The following is a 20939-nucleotide window of genomic DNA, read 5'->3' on the forward strand; positions in this document are numbered from 1 at the left end:
TATAGCATGTCAGGTGACAGGCTGACAAACTGTCGCAGGAAACCTCTTACCGTAGGTGTGGCAAATCACGAACACCCATCAACATCTACCCTGGGTATCTGGACCACAACAGAAATACGCTTCTGTATCAATAGCAATGAAGTCTGGTATCGGGCCAATAGGGACCTTGATTTCAGCACTTCAACTGACGGGACTAGTTTCGGTTAAGCCTTCAATGCAAGATGACAAGCCCCAGGTTCAAACTTATTCCTTAAAATAAGAAAACAGTAAATTTAAGTGACGGTCTAGCAAAGCATTAAATGAGTGAGTTTGTTAACATTAGTCATCCCTTTCACTTAAACAATGCAAGCATTGTTTTCCTATGGCAATTTTGTAGTTCATTAATTGCCTTCATCTAAAAAGTTCCATAAAACTGACAATTGGTATGAGACTTTTGGAGCTACAAATACAGAATCTATGTCAATGGCATTGTGTATACATTTATAACGAAGATCATTTTCCAATTTGTTAGGTACCCGATTGTCGACGATGTGACGGGAACATAACTTATTTGACGGTGCATTTGTCCACGCTTTACTAGGTGATCCTCTCCACCCTCGGGGAAAGGCCACCCTCGGGACAGCGCACCCTGTCGTGCCAGTGTCGTCATTCTAACTACAATCGGCTAATTTAAGATATCATCTACATGAGCGTACTGAGTACACAATGTCTGCGGATATTTTTCTGTATTTGTTTGAACAAAAGCTCATCTTCATAACTCAGACAGTAGACACGAAATATATTTATTTTATGATTCATTATTTAATATTTTCGGCAGTGACATTATGACCCGGGGCCTTTCGGTTCGTCTAAGACTGGATTACGTACGCCAGCAGAGCTATCGCTATCCACCCCGGGTGTCCTACTATCGCCTAGTAAATCAGTGGACTAGCTGGTTTGATGTCCATCCATTAATTTGGCCACAATATCATGTCAGAGTTACGGTTAATCCGGACAGGTAATCAGATAACGGACAATGATATCTACGTACTCGACTGGACGTCTTCACGTACTTAGCCTGGTTGATATCTCCGGTTATCTAATGTTATTGATGCCTTTCAAATCAACATGCAGACATTGGTCTATGATACAGTTGAAAACCTGACACGTCCTTAAATGACCATATCTGTTAATAGGACGTAGACCACAAACAAACCGAACAGTTGATTTATGATAACAGTCGTCATTCCAATAAGTTGTCTCGTGTACAGCGACGTACAAAATTTAAAAAATAATAATTTGAATGTTTTAAAATGTTGGGTTTCTCTTAATGTGGCCTGAGACTTACATATTTATAATACTAATATCAATATATATCACTGATGAGGCCGAAGGACGATCATAAACTTACATTCATTAAACAATGTTCATAAAGATATCAAACTTAATAAAATGGATGAGGAAATATATTCTACACTTTATCCTCTGATGGGTTCGGGGTCTTAACATCACAATTATATTCATCGGTTAAAACCGATTTTGAGAACTAGATTAGAGGTTTGATGATTCCGAGAAAGAGAACACGAAGTCTTATGTCGATAAATTGTTTATGGAATTACGCGTTGATTATATTCTACCGCAACACAACTGTTTACAGGTGAATTATGGTGCCGTTTCATCGTAGTGCTGATGTTATATTCATTGTGCACAAAATACAGAATTTATCAGATTTTGAACGAACTAGTGCATTATTTGGCAGTGTTTTAAATATATTAATAAATAAAATAAACGCTAAGTTTGTTTGGAACACCAACAGTAATTTTGGTTAATTAAGTTTTCAATTGTTTGTGTTCAAAATAAGCGTATCATTTATTTATCATCAAAAGATACCACATGTGTCGAATGTAAAAATAATACTATATCACTATGTTCTATTTTTTCCTCTAAGGTCTTGAGAAAGTTTAAATTCTCATTGGTGATATTTTAGCCATTGTTTTCGTTAATGGAGTAACAGCGTAAATGCTTACAATGGCTATTGTTTCCTCGTTATACAATGATTTGTCGTTTTTCTTGTAATTTATTACTCGTTCTTTACAAACTTGTCCACAAACTGTTATAAAAACGTACAATTTTATAATGTAATGTGTCCATTGTCTATATATTACTGTACCATCACGTCTGTATCGGTATGTCCACATACCATTCATCGGTAAGTTCCACTTAGCGCCTATCCTCCACTTGTAGTTTTTACCATTTTACCCCCAACACGCGACATTTTTGTGAGTTAATTGAGTTGGCGCATTACCCCGGCCTCATGGCGAGAAAAGCAATGTCATATCGATTGATTTCGGAACCTATGACGTAACCATAATTAGAAGCCGATTACGTTCCGCTAATAATGGGATTCGCTTCGCTCAAGTGGTGTAAATGTAAGGACGCGTCACGTGGTTCTAGGCACGCGTTACTTCATAAATGAGAAGAAAAAGCGCGGGAAACTAAACACGAGACAATTTAATATTAATAATAAATGAACGTCAAATTAAGTATTTAAACTATTACTTGATTTCTACACAAAGAATTCGTAAAATTATCAAAACATTTCAAAATTTGGCATCAGTATCGGAGTAGCTATATTAACCTATAGAACAAGCCCGGGGCCCACCCCTTTAGTGAGTCGCTGACATGTGGTGTTTGTGGACAGGAGACAAGTGCCACCCCCCGGGCGCACACACACGTGACGCTTTGTAGATGGTCAGGCTATCATTCTCCGTCCTATCAAAGGGCCGAAATGAACGGACGCCGTTTAGTGCGATTTCGGGTATCTCCGTAAATGTTTTAGGGCGGTCCTAACAAAGAAATCGGTTACGTCTACAAACTCGCACATAATGCGGCGATTATCTGATAGATACCCGACGGCAATAATCCGGACAAGCCATGGTACAATCTAGATACCAGCACACGTGATGGAATCTTTAGAGGATATAACACAGGCTGAATTTTGGAGAGAGAAAAAAACGATATTAGAAAATCATCTAGGGCCAGTTCGTTTATTCGAAACAACCGGTTTGACCGTCTTTAAATGTAACATTTTCGAGTATAAAACCTGGCGGACCTGCAAATGTTTATGCAGGTCTGCAAATGTTTATGCAGGTCTTGCAAGGTTTTGTCAAGGCTCGCCTGAAAGCATCATCAGGTTACTAGGTCCGAACTTAATTAATAAACGAACAACTGTGGTACAACCGGTTCAACCGTTGAAACGAAAACGGCCCTGTCAGAGTCCAAAGTATCAAACTTGATCCAGCTTCTGTAAAATGTCACTTCATATTTTTCCATTTTTCCACTTCTAGTTTTCACAAACAGTAACCAGAGGTGTGTCTTTATACACCTGTCTTTGCAGTAACCAAACCAGAATTCTTTGGTACACTGTCCTCAGCATAATTACAATGTACAACACTGATAACAAACAAGGATAATTTAATTTAAAACATGTTTTATTTTTTTGTTTGAGATACAACATACCCTAAAATATTCACTTGTGTTTAAAAAACATTGATACTTTATAGTGAGAAAACTTCCATTGGTCCCTTATTTAGAATGAAACATCATCTGTCATTGGTCCCCAATATCTATATAACAAATAGTCCTGATACATGGATGAAAACAAAGGCAAACTGCAGAGGACAAATAAGCATAACTTTTAAATTTTGACATGGGTCATGATTAGGTATTTGAGGGAATAATCCTTAAATGATTTTGATTACAATTTAAAGTCTACAATCAACAAAACTTATTTTACATACATTTGAAATTGATACAGGAATGTTTTTTATTGTTTTTTTTTATCATTATATTACTGCCTCTGTTCTGTTGAACTCAACATCGGCACACATTGACATTTTAAGGGAGGAACAAGATTTAGTCCCAGGTAACGTGGATAAATAGTATTATGACTCAACAATAGACTTTCTGTCCTACTCAAACAACCTGGTCCATTTCCAGTACTGCCTGAAGCTAGATAGTCCAGTAGTAGACCTTGCCAACAATTGATGTTACCTTACATTACCATATGTGTACCACTCACTAGTGTGGTCACATTTACAATGTAAACACAGAAACTAGTTGCCAATAAACTGGCTCCCATTTTAATGCAGACATCTTACTTCCCAGTATCAACTTTGGCATAACAGGAATTTTTATAGCCACATGTTAGGGCAAAGGATTGGTCACAAGTTATCAAACTCAACACTATTTCTCTAAATGTACATTAAATGCCGTCAATTTTACATCCCAAGATAGTACAAAACATTATGAACTTAATTATAACCAACTTATTTGTAAAACTTTAGTCAAGAGCATGGGGAGAATGAAAGTTACCAGTATTAGGGGTGGGGGTTTCTTTCTTGAAATCCTGTTAAAAACTGAAGCAACAAGAAACCCTTGCCTCTGTCCTAACTAACCTCCCCCAATCCCCTACATACACATTTTCCCTGTCAGGGTTATCGAGAGAGTACAGGTCAATATTTGCACAAAGATTCAAATTAAATAAATTATATATTAATATTTTAATTCAGATTACTATAAAGTAATAATCAAAGCTACAAATGAAATTTAAAGAAATAAGTTTGAGAGTATAAATAGCATAAATTACTTAATTTAATTATACAAGATAAATCATTTCTCTTTAAATATCTATACAATAGGTTTAATGATGTGGAGTATCTTTACGATGAGCGCCCCTAGTCAGGAATAATACACACTCCCTTCTATTCAGTTCTACCACACATACACATAAACACACATTTATTTGTTTAAGTGGGATAATTACACCCGTTGATTTCTCCACAATTCATTTAAATTATTATTTAAGTCGTGAACAGATGAAACAAAATGATTCCAGACAAAAAAGAAAATCATGAAATTGAAATTCTTTTCTTCAATATCATGACACCGTCCCCGACATTTAAGAGCAATTATCAAACTGAAATGAAGTTGTTAATCGATAATACCACATTATTTATTTCACACGGATTGTTATCCTCCTGTAGTATAAAACGGCCCAAATTCTCCACTCTACAGCTTTTACTCTGACTAGTGCTAATACAATGGCCGGTTTTAATACACAATCTCACACACATTGAAGGTTTGTAATCACTTCAGCAAGAAAACAATCATTCCTATAGACGTTCGTATAAAAATATAGATATGTTTTATTACTTAACCTAAGCATTAATTGAAAACAATATTAACAATTTCATTATGGATTAAGTCATTTTCATTTCTATACATATGTACTGTGATTTGATACTTCTGTCTAACTCATCTTAATAGTTTTTTTTCTGTATTGCACATTTACCTAAAAATTCTATTTCAAAATAACAGATGTCATTTCTATAAGTAAAGCAATAATCTTGTTCTCATTTCATGAGAAATGTATAAGTCAGACAGAACATAGTTGTAAGTAAGAACTAAATATATGCATTAAGTTAATGAACACATCGGTTGATTTCAATATAAAGTAAACTTTGCTCTGGAAACGATTACACGCCTCAGATATAACATTATGTGCAGTCTCCTGACACACGTTTTAACGGAGATCAAACTCAACCAGGTATATAACAGAACACATTGGTGGGCAGTGGGAAGTATTGCTGGGTAATATATACACTCTCATCCAATAATACAGAGAGCCATTGTGGGATGGCAGAGGTTAGACAGGAGAGTATCAAATCATCAAATTTAACAAATCTCAAAAATCTTTGTACAAGTAACAAGCACTATAATATCCTGTTCTATTGGCCATTTATAATAAAAAACAGTTCTTCACAAGAACTCTTTTGAACACATTGGTGACTTGTAAATAGGATCCCTTGGGGATATTGTTCAAATTATTTTTCTTAAAATGTATACAATGCAGTTGCACATTTCACACAAGTCTACATTCATCCACATCAGTCACCCAAATTAAAACAACTTCTGACGCATCCATAAGTTACATGTATCAGTTCAGTCATACAAATTCTGTCAGTCAGGTCTCGTGTTCAACACCCTATGCCTCGCAGGAGTAAAAATTGTCTCTCCATCACTTAACAAGTCATATTGTTTATTGCACACGAATAGAATCAATATTTCATATTTATTCAGTGTCACCTTGATCTGAATTTGTTTTTCTTATGCATGTTTATAGACAAACAGAAAGTATTTGGACAGTTTGCTTTCACTTTCCTAATATTTTGCACTATCTCATGTAGAGTCCTTCTCATGGAGGTCACGGAGCGCAAGTCTGTCCTAGTACCCTCTGAGTCTCCATATACCCTTTGTTAAGGTCCAAAATAGCACAAGTCGTAAACACACTACTGAGCAGCATCATTTGCACTTTCCAATAATTCCTCTTGATGTGGCGAGGACAAAGGGTCAGTGGTGGTGGCAGACTTTTTGTTACTATGAGGAGGTGTAAGTTGTGTGATCACTTGAGCCTGCAGGTCTGGACTTCCTGCTCGCAGTGAGCTTAGCACTTGCTCCTGCCTTTCCTGAGCTATTTCCTGGAAAAGAATATTATATCAATGAAATAGTTTTAAACACAATTTTTTTTGAAGATAGATAAAAGCAGGACACACACATACTTGAAAATATTGTTTTTTAGTTAAGGGAATATATTGCTTATTTAGTTCAACTGGTCATCTAGTTGTTGTTTACTATCTTATGTTTATCATTAATAATAATATTAAGTACCAATTTTATAATAGATATTTCACTTCGATAACTAAACATCAGTAACTGACTAACTGTTTAACCATTTACTTAATCCAGTCGGGACCTATTTTGATGCCAGTTACATATTGGTTATAAAACAAGTTGCTATTGATACATACCAGAAGATTGAGGTCAATAGCGTGTGTCTGGATGTGATGACTGTCCTCTGGTGCCACATTAGGGAAGAACTTAACTTCAGCAGGACCAGACTCTCGCATAGTTATAGCAAAAGGAGACATCCAACTGACACACTGTTGGATATCAGCCCATTTAAAGCCTGCAACAATAAACAAAATACATTTAAAATATTGGTGGATAAACTGATAATCTCGAGTTATACACACTGAACACTTATGTCATCAAAACACATCGGTTATCTTTTATGGTTTAAACTGAATACAGAGTTTAAAATTACATATAGTAACAATGTCTTACCCGAGACAGACAGGGCAATTTCTTTGGTTGTGAGGTGGTAGAGTGCAGAGGCAGCAACAACACTGTAGGGGAACTGTAAACATCCAATGTCTAGGATACACAGATCTACCAGCTGGAAACAAACAACAGCAGGTGTAAACAAAAACATCGGTAGGTATAAAAAACAAACATGAGAAGGTGTAAACAAACACAGTTATACAATGGCAAACACTTAATAGCTCATACTTTAGTCCAGATATAGCTACTGATGAAAACACAGCATGCAGCCTTCTGTTACTTATAATGTCTGGGAAATTTTATCGTACTATTTGTTTGAAATCTTTCTCGTCATTGCTTAAAGGGACATGGTGAAGTGTATATTTTTTGTCTTTTTTCTTCCAAATACTACATAAACATATTAAGTAACTCATTTTGGGAAATTTTAAGATAATCAAGAATTTCTACCTGTCTGACCAACGTTTTGTTCAGGGATTTCCCCATACTAGCGCATGCGCATAGCAAACAATTTCTTTGAAAACAAAATGACTGCCTGTGTGAAGTAAGCTAAGAAAATAGTGTATTGCGTCGGCAACAAAGACATTTGGAACGGACTATGAATATGGGGTCAACATAAGTGGAAGTACATACAACACATAATTTCATTAAAAAAAATATGGCTCTTCACCTGATGTCCCTTTAACTGAGCTGTATGAAAAAGGATGTTGAGCTATTTCTTACCCGAGCAACTTGAATGAATGCGTGCGAGGAATACTGGGGGAAGACAAATCCATGTTCTGTTTCCACGATGTGCTCTATATTGGCAACTTGTAGGTAGAGATTCAACCAGCCGTTTGTAGTAAGTGGTGACAAGTCCCAGTTCAATGCCTGCAAACAAAACACAAAGAAACTAAATCTTTCATATCAACTGGGTTTACTCTCAGCACTTACAATTAATATCAACTGGGTTTACTCTCAGCACTTACAATTGAATATAAACTGGGTTTAATCTCTGAAGAAATTTTCAATTTTAATTTCACTCGAGGTTGAATGTAATACAGATTTATTTGAGGTGATGTGGTTTGAAAGTGTCAGTGTTACCTTCAACATGATCAGTTCTTGGTCCAGAATTTCATCCTCTGTACAGGCCCCATCCGTCACATAGGCAAACTCTGCTATCTTTGGTGGATAGATTTCCTAATATAAAAAGAATTTTGTTAGTTTGTTCGGTGTTTTTGTGGGATATTTACTTACTAGCAGTGATATGAACAAGACATTTGAATTTAAATTTATTTTTCATTTTTTATATGTTTGAAATATTTGTAAGAGTGTTAAATGACAAGAAGCCAATACTCCTAGGTACCATTAATATTTGTTTAGCAATTATTAAAAATATTACAGATCACAAATCTTCAGTGATGAGAGGAGAGACTATTTAGTTGTACATACCTCTAACTTAGCCGCAATAAATAGTGATGTGATACCGATGAGCTGAAGCTGGTGTTTCTGTAGCCCCTTGCTCAAACTCATGTAACGGTCCACAAAGTCCACACCGAGATAGAAAGTCTCCCTGTGTAGCCGGTAAACTTCACACACCTGTTGGGACAGAATATACAGGTGTAAACTTGGCCAGTCAGTGCTACAGTCTACTTACAATAGTGGTTAACACTTTATTGCATCTCTCTATCGAAAAGTTACAGGGTAGACTTTTTTAAAATTCCATTAAGTTTTCTCTAGAATTTATACAGAAATACAAATTAATTGCCTTCATTTTGAAGGATATCGTTCAAACGTATGAGAAAGAACACAGCTTATTCGAGATGCCAAGCCAGCAAATGCAATACTTTTTTCATTTCTCACACGGCTATTTATAGCAATACTATTATTTTTATTTCATATATGAATAGTAAAAAAATATTTGTAGGGTAATCATATGAACAATCCTGAATTTAAGTTTGACATATATTTAAATTAAAAGTAGTTAAAACCGCGACTATATTATCGTAACTAATTTTACCTCAATTAACCAGTCCAGTAGGATTGTCCTCATTCTTGACTGTAGACAAGGATGGTTCTTGAACAAGTCTGAGTCTCTGATGTAGTGGGATTCTTTCTTCAACATGAACTGCCATACCTCTCGTGAATCTGCCCAACTTAACTTAGGAAGTGGAGAAGATCTGTTTGTGGATAAAAAGTAGTTTCTGAACCGAAATTTGGATCCTAAAATGAGCTCTGATGGTTTCTTTTCCTCGCTTTCGGGTGTTGGTGGGTGATGACTAGGTACCAGTGTGCACGTTGAAATAGAAGAGTTCTCCGAAATAGGAATCCATTGTGTCTGTAAAAACAGCAAAATACAAAAATAACAAAACCTGTATATTGGGGGTGCTTTGAGAAAAATAAATGATATTTCTCAAAGCTGCAGCATTTACGACTCTAGTGTGAATGTAAAATGAATTGCAAGGATCTTCTACAAAGTAAATTGGGAATTTAAGAAGAAGGATGAGATAACAAGTCCTTAGCCAAACATATCAATGGTTTTTTTTGTCTTTTTTGAAACAGAATGTCTTCAAAATACAAATCAGTTTTTATAAATGTATTTTTGAACCAACATCTAGCTCCAGTCAAAATATACAGTTTTTAAAATCGAGAGTTGAGTTCGATTTTTTTTATATCGACAATATGCTATATTATGGTAAACATTCTATATATAACACAGCTGAACTGGATAATTAAGGATAAAACTTAAAACTTATATAAAATGATTGAAATACTGTGTGCTTGTAAGATTGTAGTTTATTTTAACAAACATTATTATACATATATATAAATGGATAAGATAACTGGCTAGGCCTATATCAATCTTCTCCATGATTGTGTTAATGACATTATATATATATATGTAATTATTAAGCTATTCATTCATACAATTGCCAACTTACTCTAAATTCACTAGCAACTATCAAAACTGTGTTGGATTAAGATAATACAGATAATATATCATTTAATTATTTATACATGTAGAAAAGCATATATAATAGTTTGATAATATTTAATTATATCATCCTAACCTTTTAGATGCAATAAAGATAGTAGTTTTCTGCTGATAAGCTATAAGTTACATGAAAGATGGCTGTACATTTGGGGTATATATCAAAGTCTTTCCAAATTTGTTCATCCATACAACCAGTTTAAGTGGAGTACTAATAATTTAGTTAATTTAGTGACATATTTGATCTTTAAAATGGAATACTTTTTTAATATATCATGATAGTATTCAATTTTGCAGTATATAATCTTGAAACAATTAATTAAATATAGATATAATTTTAATTTGGCAAAGTTAATTTAATGAAATAGATAATGTTTTAAAAACATGCTTAATCCATGGGATATCTAAAGTTTTGCCTTCTTCAATGAATAGAACCCTTTTCCCAAATAAAACAAACAAACAAATGACATCAAGACTATTGTGATCATAAGTATGGCATTTTGGCAGGGGTTTCTCATTGTTACAACTCAAAGTCAGCTTGGACTCTATTTTCTTATCAGAAATTGACCACCTGGACTTTGGCTTGGTCACTCAGATCATTCCTGGTTATCAGCTTGGGTCAACCATGGAATTAATTTTTCTAGTGTTAGCTTGGACACTGTTTATACAGCTATAATATAAATGTACGCTATTCAAATTGTTTATTTTTTAAATTATTCCTAGAAGCAGTAATTTTTCCAAAAACATATCACTAAAATACTTTATGTATTTAAAAAAATCCAATCAAAGCATAAAACCGCTGAAATATGATATGACATAATATAACAAGAACACATGACTTGGTAGAGAAACTATAAATGTATTTGTTATATTACTAAAGGTGTAGCAACTGACCAAAATCCTTGTACTTATGACTTTTCCTGTTAATAGATATTATATTAAGGTTGGAAAACAGAATTTGATCTTATGAATATTCATGAGTCATTTCACAGGAAAATATGGAGGTAGTAATAAGAGGTCAAACACCGGAGTATGAAAAAAATATTATAAAAAATACCTTCCAGGCATTTACTTAGCACAATCGACTGCATACTGTTTATTTTCTATACTTTTATGTTTATCACTAAAGCAAAGCGACAATCCTGAATGCACTCACTGTAAATCCAACGCGATCTGAAAGTTCCAGCTAATCAGGGTCAATGGCGCCATTTCACGTTACTGGAAGTTTATAAATTAATCTGACAATGTATCAAAATAAATACTCACTTCAATTCTATAGGTCTTCGTTCTCTTGATCATCGTTGTATCTTCGTCTAAATCCTAAATAAAGACAAAGAGAAACACCGTGTGAAAACGCGAAACAAACTGGGTCGTCGAATGAATGAACAAAGAAAGAACAGCCATATAATTGCAACGTATGCCACGGGGTAACGATGTTGTGTAAATGAAATTTACCTCCTCGGCCTTCCTTTTTCTGTTCACTTTAGCGCATGGTACAGTGTCTTCATCGCTCTTGGTTCTCGATAACAATCGTGCACTGAAATGAATGAAAAAGCGTGAGATTTTTATACACGCACTTCAATCGAAAAGCAGACATGTCAAAATGGCGCGGACTGACAGTAAAACGATCGAGTGGGTCGGTTTACGTACCTTTTTCTAGACATTGTCGACGTCGGGGACCCAGGATCAACCAAGCTGTGAAAGAAAAACGATTACATTTTATTTTGATTAAAACAAAGTGTTATCATTGAAAATGATATCCGCTAATTTTGGCGGTGAAATATTGACAACGTCGATGTAATCCAACCAAGAGGAAGCTATTCAGCTCAAAAAGTTTGAACTCCCAAATATTTACCTGCATGACTATTCTAGTTCACAGATGTTTAAGAAATCCATAATTTCACAATCGGTTTGATTTACATTCATTTTCAGAAGTATTGCATAAAATTCCTCGCGCCAGTTTGTGTAAGCTAACTCGTGTCATCGGCGTCTCCGATCCATCAGAATGTGAGCAGTCAAAATACCTATGTAAATGCAATTTCCGATGTAAATCCAGTAATCAAACGGTTACACATATATAAACTTTCTTACAGCTAAACGATGATATTGCTGGCGTTAAGTTCTTCATCTAAACTTCATTTTGTCTGACAACGATGTTCACTGCTCAAGATCGACTGATCAACTGAGGAACTCTCGCAGCTGGACTGTGAAGGTGGAATCCCGAGATGCCCCCTACCCGCGCGCAAACCCGCCAAAGGGCAGCGAACAATGATTGTTTATAATTTTTCGCAAAATCATTAAGAACAAGTTTTCATATAACTTGCTAAACAAGTTTTTGATATATTGTAAGATAGAGAGATAGAGATAATTTGGTTCAAAAATTAAAAAAAGATGACATCAATTTTTACTTCCGATGAGAGATTGGGAAAATACACAAGGCGCGAAAAACGACTTTTAAATGGTAATCTAATAAAAAAATACATTGAAAACAAATAATTTTATGAGCTACCTTAACTCAAATGCATATAATTGGGAAAAAATGGCAGAAAATATTTTTTTATTATTTGTTTACAATTTGCAGCACACACGTGGAAATCGAAAAAAGAAACTCAGAGAGGGGTTCCAGTTGAAAATTGAATGAAACAATAAAACCATGGAAGACTTCACGTATCGCCGCATACCATATTAAAGGGCACAGAATAATCTTCTGGATAAGCATATAGATTACTGTTTTCGGTATAATAATTAAAAAGAAAAATAGCATTTTATTGTTGTAAACACTGCAAATGCAATACACGGGGCATGCGCAAAGCAGATGCCCTATTGCCCTTGCTATTTTATATGCTCTATTTTGATTGGTTAATTTTTGGGACCGCCTCTTTCACAGGAACAAGTTTGTTGCTTCCGGGCGCTAAAATGGAGAATTTCACCCTACTATTCAGACGACAATACAATGTTGTTTTGGGAATGATACACCTGAAAGCTTTGCCAGGTCACGTTTAGTAGATAATTTGATATTCAATAAATAGGTTTTATATCGATTTAAATTACATAATAACGAATAAAAGTTTTTCGGGACTCGCATATAGTGCTCGTGTAAAAGCAAAGCAATGTGAAAGTAGACATTAGGGGACACGCCCCCTTGTGGATCTTTCATCCTCAGCCACTGAATTCTACGTGATACGACTTGATAATCCTCGTTACTATTCACACAAATCAATACATCGGTAACTGGCCCTTGATCTATTTATAAATACAGGGAAATATATGTTACAAGTCTTCTACATACACATGTATATTTGAAATGCATATATTCCAGGGCCAATTTTCTAAACTTTGGGACATATAATATATATAAGAGAGAGAGAGAGAGTAATGATTGCAATCAAAATATCAGGCAAAACATTTTCGGTAATCAGAAAAAAGGGGAAACATGTGCTGTCTGAGTTAGGACCGGTGTTACTACATATAAAGATTTACAGAATTATAAGATTTTACACAAATTAAACAGGATTCTAATGAACTTACCTCAATACCTGTTAAAAGATGAATTTCAAATCAAAATGTGCTCACTTTAGATAATATAGTCCTTGAGATTGTCATAGATTGTAAAACATACCCCTGTTAACTATGCACACGCTTGTGGTATGCAACTTTGCAAGTTCTGATTGGTTAATGATGCTTTGCGAACTCAATTGTTTATTTCTAAATATAACATGCAAATGAAACCTATAGCTATTTGCATATTTGTATGACAAACATGCATAAATTTGATTATCTACATAAGTAATAAGCCAGGTATGATACATTATGTCTATTGCACCTGTCGAATTGCAATTTGATTGGTCACTGTTTTAGGAGAGGTAAACAATCAATAAACCTTGAATATGATGTGCTGTTAATAGGTAGCATGTTTGGACAGGTGAGGTGTATTTGCGCTTTGTGTGTGTGTGTGATCTATAAAGAGTGTTGTCTCTCGTAATAACTGCATATAGGGTTCTGTCTAGTGTACAGTCATCCCTACAGGGCAGCATCGATCATCTGGATGCAAATTAAAATATAAACAAATCTAAAGGTGGTTATTAGAAAAAAATTAGATATGAACAAAAGACACTGCTTATTTCAAACAAGAGTCTTTTCATTCTTAGTGAAGTTGGTTTTAAGCTATAAAAGGTTGTTGTAATGAATAAGAAATTCAAGTAGAAAGTAACGGCATATAGTTGAAGGGAGGTAACACTTGTAAAATATAGGTAATGTTTTACTTTTTTTCTTCTTATAGGCTGTCCCAGAAATAGCCTTAGTATCGGAGAGATACAGAGAGCAGCCTGCTATGAAGCTGACATGTATAAAGACTTGGAGCTAGTAAGCTGTTCAATGCAAATTTAGTTTTAATTTCAGTCATCTGCTAACAATTTGGTGTTTTTGATGATTCATAATTGTAAAGTTATATTACTGTATAGCTGCTCAGATTGTTGTAGTTCTGTCTGGTGGTTTAATTCGAGACGGTGTATACCAGTTGAATTTGATATAATAAAGTACCATGGTTTAATTTGATGTAATGTATGGCTTCCTTTGAGGGTATATATATATTTTTTTCCCCATTGTTTCACCTGGACTGAGTTTACTTTGCTTTTATAGCTTGGTACCTCAGATTTTGTTATGGTGGCAGATAGTCTATTACAATTTAAAATCAACAGATTTCAGAAAACTGTCTTCAATTGAATATAACAATTGCAGTACCCTTATATCTAATTTGAGCCAGTTACAAAACATATAGAAAAATCCAAACTTATTTTCTGGACTAGTATTTAAAATACATATCTACTAGTACAACATTGTTAGAGTAATGCGTCCTGGTGGTATGTTGACTACATAAACAAATGTTTATTTATAAAATTGTAAAACTTCTATATAATTCATTTTACCTGACTAGTTATTATTAATTTTGTCTCTGAATGTAACAGTATTAAATTCTCTATCTATAAGGGATACTCTTCTGGTGGTTCTGATGTGAAGGGTGTAAATTGTATGGAATGTCAATCAAACTTTTCCATCACTTCCTATTTCTTTCTATTCATTTCTTTCTATTCCTGTCATTATTAAAGTTTATAAGGGACATGATATCATTGTTCTGGATTATCTAGATCTATTATCTGCAGCATTAGGCCGTTCTGACCTCACACACCTGTGACATTAATTACAGGTGTAATAACCTTTTTGTGTACCTGTCCACACCCTAGGTGTTAATCAGCTGACTAGGATGTTGAAAGCACAATCAAAATATGACAAACAGACAGAATTTATTCTTAAATTTTTTATCTGTTAATCTAGTGCAGTTAATGGCTGGAGGCAGAGGCCCAACCACAGCACTGCCATAGGACTTATATTTAGAAATATGATTTCTGACCGTCCTCTATTGTATTTTCTTTTCAAGTCAGTAAACAATTGATGATGTCAACCCATTGATACTAACAGCCTTTGGGATACGGTCCTTCCTTCTCACATTTCAATTCAAAATATTTTGTTGACATTACATTAGAAATAGAATACTACAGATAAACAGAAAAATAAAACAACACATGTATTATCAAAAGATTGAGACAACAAGTTAAACCTACATCAGTCTTTTTCTTAGATAACCAAGTTGTATATGGATCAACTTATTAGGTATAGATAATAGACAGTGTATTGTAATGGTGTATAGTGAAGGTGTTTAGTGACAGTGTATTTTGGTAGTGTATTATTACATTGTATTATGACAGTGCATTATAATGGTTTTGTTACAATGTATTGTGATGTTGGGTATAGTGAAGGTGTTTAGTGACGGTGTGTTGTGACATTGAAGTGTGGTATTGTATTGTTACAATGTATTAACAAAGTGTTTACTGACAGTGTATTCTGACTTTGTAGTATGATTGTGTATAGTGACAATGTATTGTAATAGTGTTTTGTGACTATATTTCAATGTTTTGTTGTAACAATGTATTATAATGGTATATTGTCACCGTATATGGTTACTGATAACTAGTGACGTAGTGTATCATGAATTAATGTCTTTAAAAATTAACTTACCACAAAATTTGTGTTTAGATGTGAAGGACAACATACATTTATCACAGGTTAAAGTTGGGCATGATGGTACACATTATCAGGATTAATGGTTAAGGGGAGATAATTCAAGTTTAAATGTTTGCTCCAGTGTGTGAAGTTTAGGGTCACATTGGTTTTAACAATAATGCATTTACATAAGAGTTTTGGAAATTTCACAAAAAAAATGATATTGGCAGTTAGTGTCAGTATTTTTTTATCTCGCTAATTTAAACATTATTTTAGTTTTGGTAAAAGTGTTTGGTCATAGAAAAATGAAATAACATTGAATTGTTAAGGGTGACTTACATTTTCTCTGTGTTTTTGTTGTTTTCGAGTGAGAGACATCGGTAGGTGCGAGGGCTGTTAGGAGGGTTGTCTGTCACATGGCTATCGGGATGTAAGCTTTCCACACTTTCTTGAATGAACTGGTACTGATGCTGACCACAGGGTAGGGGGTCAAACACTCGGGAGCCAGACTGACCACTGGCCAGGGATGGACTAGTTCTGACTATCTCGTTGTTACCCTGTTTTGGTGTACCACCATCCTTGTGGGAGGATACTGGTGACACACTATCATTGGTTGAGGTGATAATCTCCACTGTCTGGCTGACCTCTCCCCAGTAACCTCCGACCCCACTGTAGTCATAGTAACTGTAGGAATTGTAGTATGCAGAATCACTGGGATACAACATTTTGTTGGCTATAGTTTGTCTCTAATTTATCATTAGGTTCACCAATAACACTAGTATTAGTCAGCTGTAGTATTACAAGGCAGCAGTGTTTATCATTGAGAGTTCACTGGTGATGTGATAGGTAGAACAGTGATATGGTATGTTTATATATACAGGTACATCACACAGGTACATCACACATGTCTCTAAGGTGTTAATTTCCTCTCCGAGAGGTGATCAAGCATGCCAGATTGACACCTAAGCTGATCAGGTACATCCTTGACCAGTGTCTAGTGGTCAGCTCAGGGACACACCCCTCTTCCCATCACAGAATGACAGTTGATCACTTTAGATTACAGTTTAGATGACTGTCTTGTCAGGCTGAGTGGCTGGGCTTGGGTGGGTGTGACAGAGGGAACCTGCCACCGACACCTCCCTAACACCACAGCCTTACTAACCATTGTTTTCTCGTCTAACTCACACTTCTTCTATTTAATACAACCTCCCACTTAGCTCTTCTGTAAATATATAATTGTTTTAATTACTTTCCAGTGTGAAAGTTAACGATTGTAACAAATTACCTAAACAGAAGAAAAGGAAATAAGGTTGTTGTATACATGTATAATTATATGCATGTATACAAAAACTAACTTTATTTTGAAAAATCATATAAATAAAACATTATTGTCAGACATGAATACAATAATAAATTATATTTCTTCAAAAATATTTATGATCCTGTACATATACCTGTATATATACATACCTGTATTACAATACATGTTATTTATTGAATGAAATTTGAACTAGGTCACTTATCTAAACTTGTGTCACAACAAAAAACCATTATCATATAATATTGTGACTTAGGTCTCTGATTTTATTTCTCTGCATATCATATTTTTTCTACACATTTATTTCATATCTGTCCAGTTATAGTACTACTGGTTAATTTATGTTTTATTTGTATTCTACCAAACCTGAACATAATCTTGTCAAACACCTTTACTCCTAGTATCAACAGAATTGATATTTGTTCACCTTACCTGTCATGATATTTTACAAATTTCAGTGGTTTAAGTATTACTGATTATATGTTTTATTCTTATTTCATTGGTGTAACAGGAAAGGAAAATGACTTTTAAAGGTATAGCCTGTTGTGAGATTCTTTTGTTTACAGCGATAAGGTCTTTTAAATGAATTGCATTTATACGGAAGTATTATTTGCTAAATAATTTCTATAACAATAGTAGTTCAGCCTAACAATGCTAGTGTCACTTGTTGTTTCTGTATCTTTATGGATCTATTTATAATTATAAAGTTTAAAACCTAATTGTTGCCACATAATTGATTTCTTTTCTAACTGATTAATTGAAGATATTTTATTGATAAAAAAAGGGACAAGACAACAGGCATAGCCTATATAAGTCTTCTACCATCCCGGGTACAGCATGTTATACCTATCGATAGTTTGTACTGTATTGAAGATGGACAGGTCATAGAGATTGATTATTAGAAGAATAGGACTAATTTTAAGAATAGTGAGTTCGATGTTTTGGATTTACTGGGGTTTGAAGAACTGTAATAATATTGATAGAAAGTTAAGCTATAACGAGGTGTAACAGTTACAAACCTCCACATTTTACTGATATTGTGTTGGATTCCAGATATTTGTATACTTTCCTTGTTCTATTTCCATGTTTTACTTTGTTTCTCTTGTTTTGTCCAGCAAACTTGTTTAAAAAGATATTTTTCTTATGTGTTTATATTTTTGCTTCTATTTGTCAAAACAGAAAGATTTTATTAGGCTAAACTGCTACCCTTTACATTTCTAACTAATATTCAAGTTTTGGTGTGATGAATTCATAGAATTTTTTTTAAGGATGAATTAAAATGTCTTGTGTTTGTTTATGTTAACAATGAATTCTCTTAAAGTCATTCTATTCTTCTCTAGGTGACAGGTGTGGGTCATGGGTTAAGAAGGTATTCCTAAAGTTACGGGTTTTCCTCATTAGTTGACAAGCTCGGGTTGTCAAGGAGACAGGTATATCTAAAGTTACTGGTATATCTCAATAGTTGACAGATTTCAGTTGTGGATGAGACAAGTGTTCCTTAAGTTACAGGTATTTTCCACTAGTTGACAGGTGAGGGTTGTAGATGAGACAGGAGTTCCTACAGTTACAGGTAATCTCCACTAGTTGACAGGTGTGGGTTGTAGATGAGACAGGTGTTCCTTAAGTTACAGGTATTCTCCACTAGTTGACAGATGTGGGTTGTAGATGAGACAGGTGTTCCTTAAGTTACAGGTATTCTCCACTAGTTGACAGGTGTGGGTTGTAGATGAGACAGGAGTTCCTAAAGTTACAAGTATTCTCCACTAGTTGACAGGTGAGGGTTGTAGATGAGACAGGAGTTCCTACAGTTACAGGTATTCTCCACTAGTTGACAGGTGTGGGTTGTAGATGAGACAGGTGTTCCTAAAGTTACAGGTATTCTCCACTAGTTGACAGGTGAGGGTTGTAAATGAGACAGGAGTTCCTAAAGTTACATGTATTCTCGCCTAGTTGACAGGTGTGGGTTGTAGATGAGACAGGTGTTCCTAAAGTTACAAGTATTCTCCACTAGTTGACAGGTGTGGGTTGTAGATGAGACAGGAGTTCCTACAGTTACAGGTATTCTCCACTAGTTGACAGGTGTGGGTTGTAGATGAGACAGGTGTTCCTACAGTTACAGGTATTCTCCACTAGTTGAGAGGTGTGTATTGTAGATGGGACAGGAGTTCCTAAAGTTACAGGTATTCTCCACTAGTTGACAGTTGAGGGTTGTGGATAAGACAGGTGTTCCTAAAGTTACAGGTATTTCTGACTAGTTGACAGGTGTGTATTGTAGATGGGACAGGAGTTCCTAAAGTTACAGGTATTCTCCACTAGTTGAGAGGTGTGTGTTGTAGATGAGACAGGTGATCCTAAAGTTTCAGGTATTCTCCACTAGTTGACAGGTGTGGGTTGTAGATGAAACAGGAGTTCCTACAGTTACAGGTATTTCTGACTAGTTGACAGGTGTGGGTTGTAGATGAGACAGGTGTTCCTACAGTTACAGGTATTCTCCACTAGTTGACAGGTTAGGGTTGTGGATGAGACAGTTCCTAAAGTTTCAGGTATTCTCCACTAGTTGACGGGTGTGGGTTGTGGATGAAACAGGTGATCCTAAAGTTTCAGGTATTCCTGACAAGTTGACAGGTGTAGGGTGTGGATGAGACAGGTATTCCTAAAGTTACAGGTATTTCTGACTAATTGACTGGTGTGGGTTGTAGGTGAGAAATGTGGACATAGGTAGGACAGATATTAAGACTTATTATTTTCTCATTGTTTACAGGATGGTGTGATCATTGAGAACATGAATGACGTGCCCTATCAACACAGTACAGCTGTCGGCCATGAGGTCAGTGCCTGTATGGCGGTCATTTGTGCAGCGGTCAAGTCAGTGATGGGGGTGAAACCAGTGGGTGTCCAGGTCCTGGCTGGGGCAAATACACAAGCCCTGGGAGTTGCCAGGGCAGCAGGTGAGGGCTAGTGTAACCGAGTGATATGTGCTACGAAATGACATTTTTATCAGCGAAATATTAGATTCTATCAAGTAGACTATTAGGAGTAATATTTGAAGTATGTAGTAATATAACAGGAAAGACATTCGATGGAATAGTAAATATGTAGATAGTTTCATGATCATGTGTTAAAAACAGTGATAATTTATCCACAATATTTATTCTATCATTTTGAATGATGTAGAGAAAATGATGTCAAATGCCTAGGAAGGGTTATCTCTTAGTGTTACTTGTTAAGTCGGTTATGTTACTTGTAAGTTCTGTAATATTACTTGCGTTTTACAGGATTAAACGTTATTATATATAGGGCGGAGGACTTTGTATTTTACAAAATTAGACTTTATCAGGGCTGTGGGCTTTGTGTTTTATAGTATTAGACTTTATCAGGTCTGAAAGTTTTGTATTTTACAGGATTAGAATTTTATCAAGGCGCAGGGCTTTGTGT

At 35.1% G+C, this 20939-nt stretch overlaps 2 protein-coding genes across 4 annotated transcripts in view; one reads left to right on the forward strand and one right to left on the reverse strand.

The window, feature by feature from the left end:
• Positions 1 to 3452: 3452 nt before the first annotated feature.
• LOC110443792 (G1/S-specific cyclin-E-like) lies at positions 3453 to 12371 on the reverse strand. 2 transcript variants are annotated; one of them, XM_021488211.1, is made up of 11 exons: positions 12221 to 12371; positions 11780 to 11824; positions 11585 to 11666; positions 11396 to 11449; positions 9158 to 9475; positions 8590 to 8736; positions 8242 to 8337; positions 7882 to 8028; positions 7165 to 7276; positions 6849 to 7006; positions 3453 to 6518 (listed from the first exon to the last, which is right to left on the reverse strand). In XM_021488211.1, the coding sequence occupies exons 2-11, from the start codon at positions 11791 to 11793 to the stop codon at positions 6330 to 6332; spliced, it is 1317 nt and encodes a 438-aa protein (XP_021343886.1). In that variant the 5' UTR covers positions 11794 to 11824; positions 12221 to 12371; the 3' UTR covers positions 3453 to 6329. The 2 variants fall into 2 exon arrangements, with proteins under 2 accessions (XP_021343886.1, XP_021343894.1); XM_021488219.1 differs by lacking the exon at positions 12221 to 12371 and adding an exon at positions 11985 to 12213.
• Positions 12372 to 13011: 640 nt separating this feature from the next.
• The window catches only part of LOC110443807 (uncharacterized protein F13E9.13, mitochondrial-like), a 37916-nt gene continuing 29988 nt past the window's right edge, over positions 13012 to 20939 (forward strand). Inside the window, exons 1-3 of one of the 2 annotated variants that reach the window (XM_021488229.1) lie at positions 13012 to 13121; positions 14409 to 14491; positions 20266 to 20452. In XM_021488229.1, coding sequence (XP_021343904.1) covers positions 13046 to 13121; positions 14409 to 14491; positions 20266 to 20452 — 346 coding nt within the window. In that variant the 5' untranslated portion in view covers positions 13012 to 13045. Of the gene's footprint in view, positions 13122 to 13142; positions 13357 to 14408; positions 14492 to 20265; positions 20453 to 20939 lie in introns of those variants that run through there. The other variant, XM_021488238.1, reaches the window with a different exon arrangement.

This window comes from Mizuhopecten yessoensis, unplaced genomic scaffold, assembly GCF_002113885.1.
Source record: "Mizuhopecten yessoensis strain PY_sf001 unplaced genomic scaffold, ASM211388v2 scaffold1961, whole genome shotgun sequence".
NCBI classification, from domain to species: domain Eukaryota; kingdom Metazoa; phylum Mollusca; class Bivalvia; order Pectinida; family Pectinidae; genus Mizuhopecten; species Mizuhopecten yessoensis.

Excerpts from the sequence above, each read along its gene's own strand:
- LOC110443792 (XM_021488211.1), bottom strand. Across the intron at positions 8,737-9,157 it reads TACTGGACTGGTTAATTGAG|GTGTGTGAAGTTTACCGGCT; the intron begins GTAAAATTAGTT and ends CTGTCCCAACAG. Across the intron at positions 8,338-8,589 it reads TTATTGCGGCTAAGTTAGAG|GAAATCTATCCACCAAAGAT; the intron begins GTATGTACAACT and ends TTTTTATATTAG.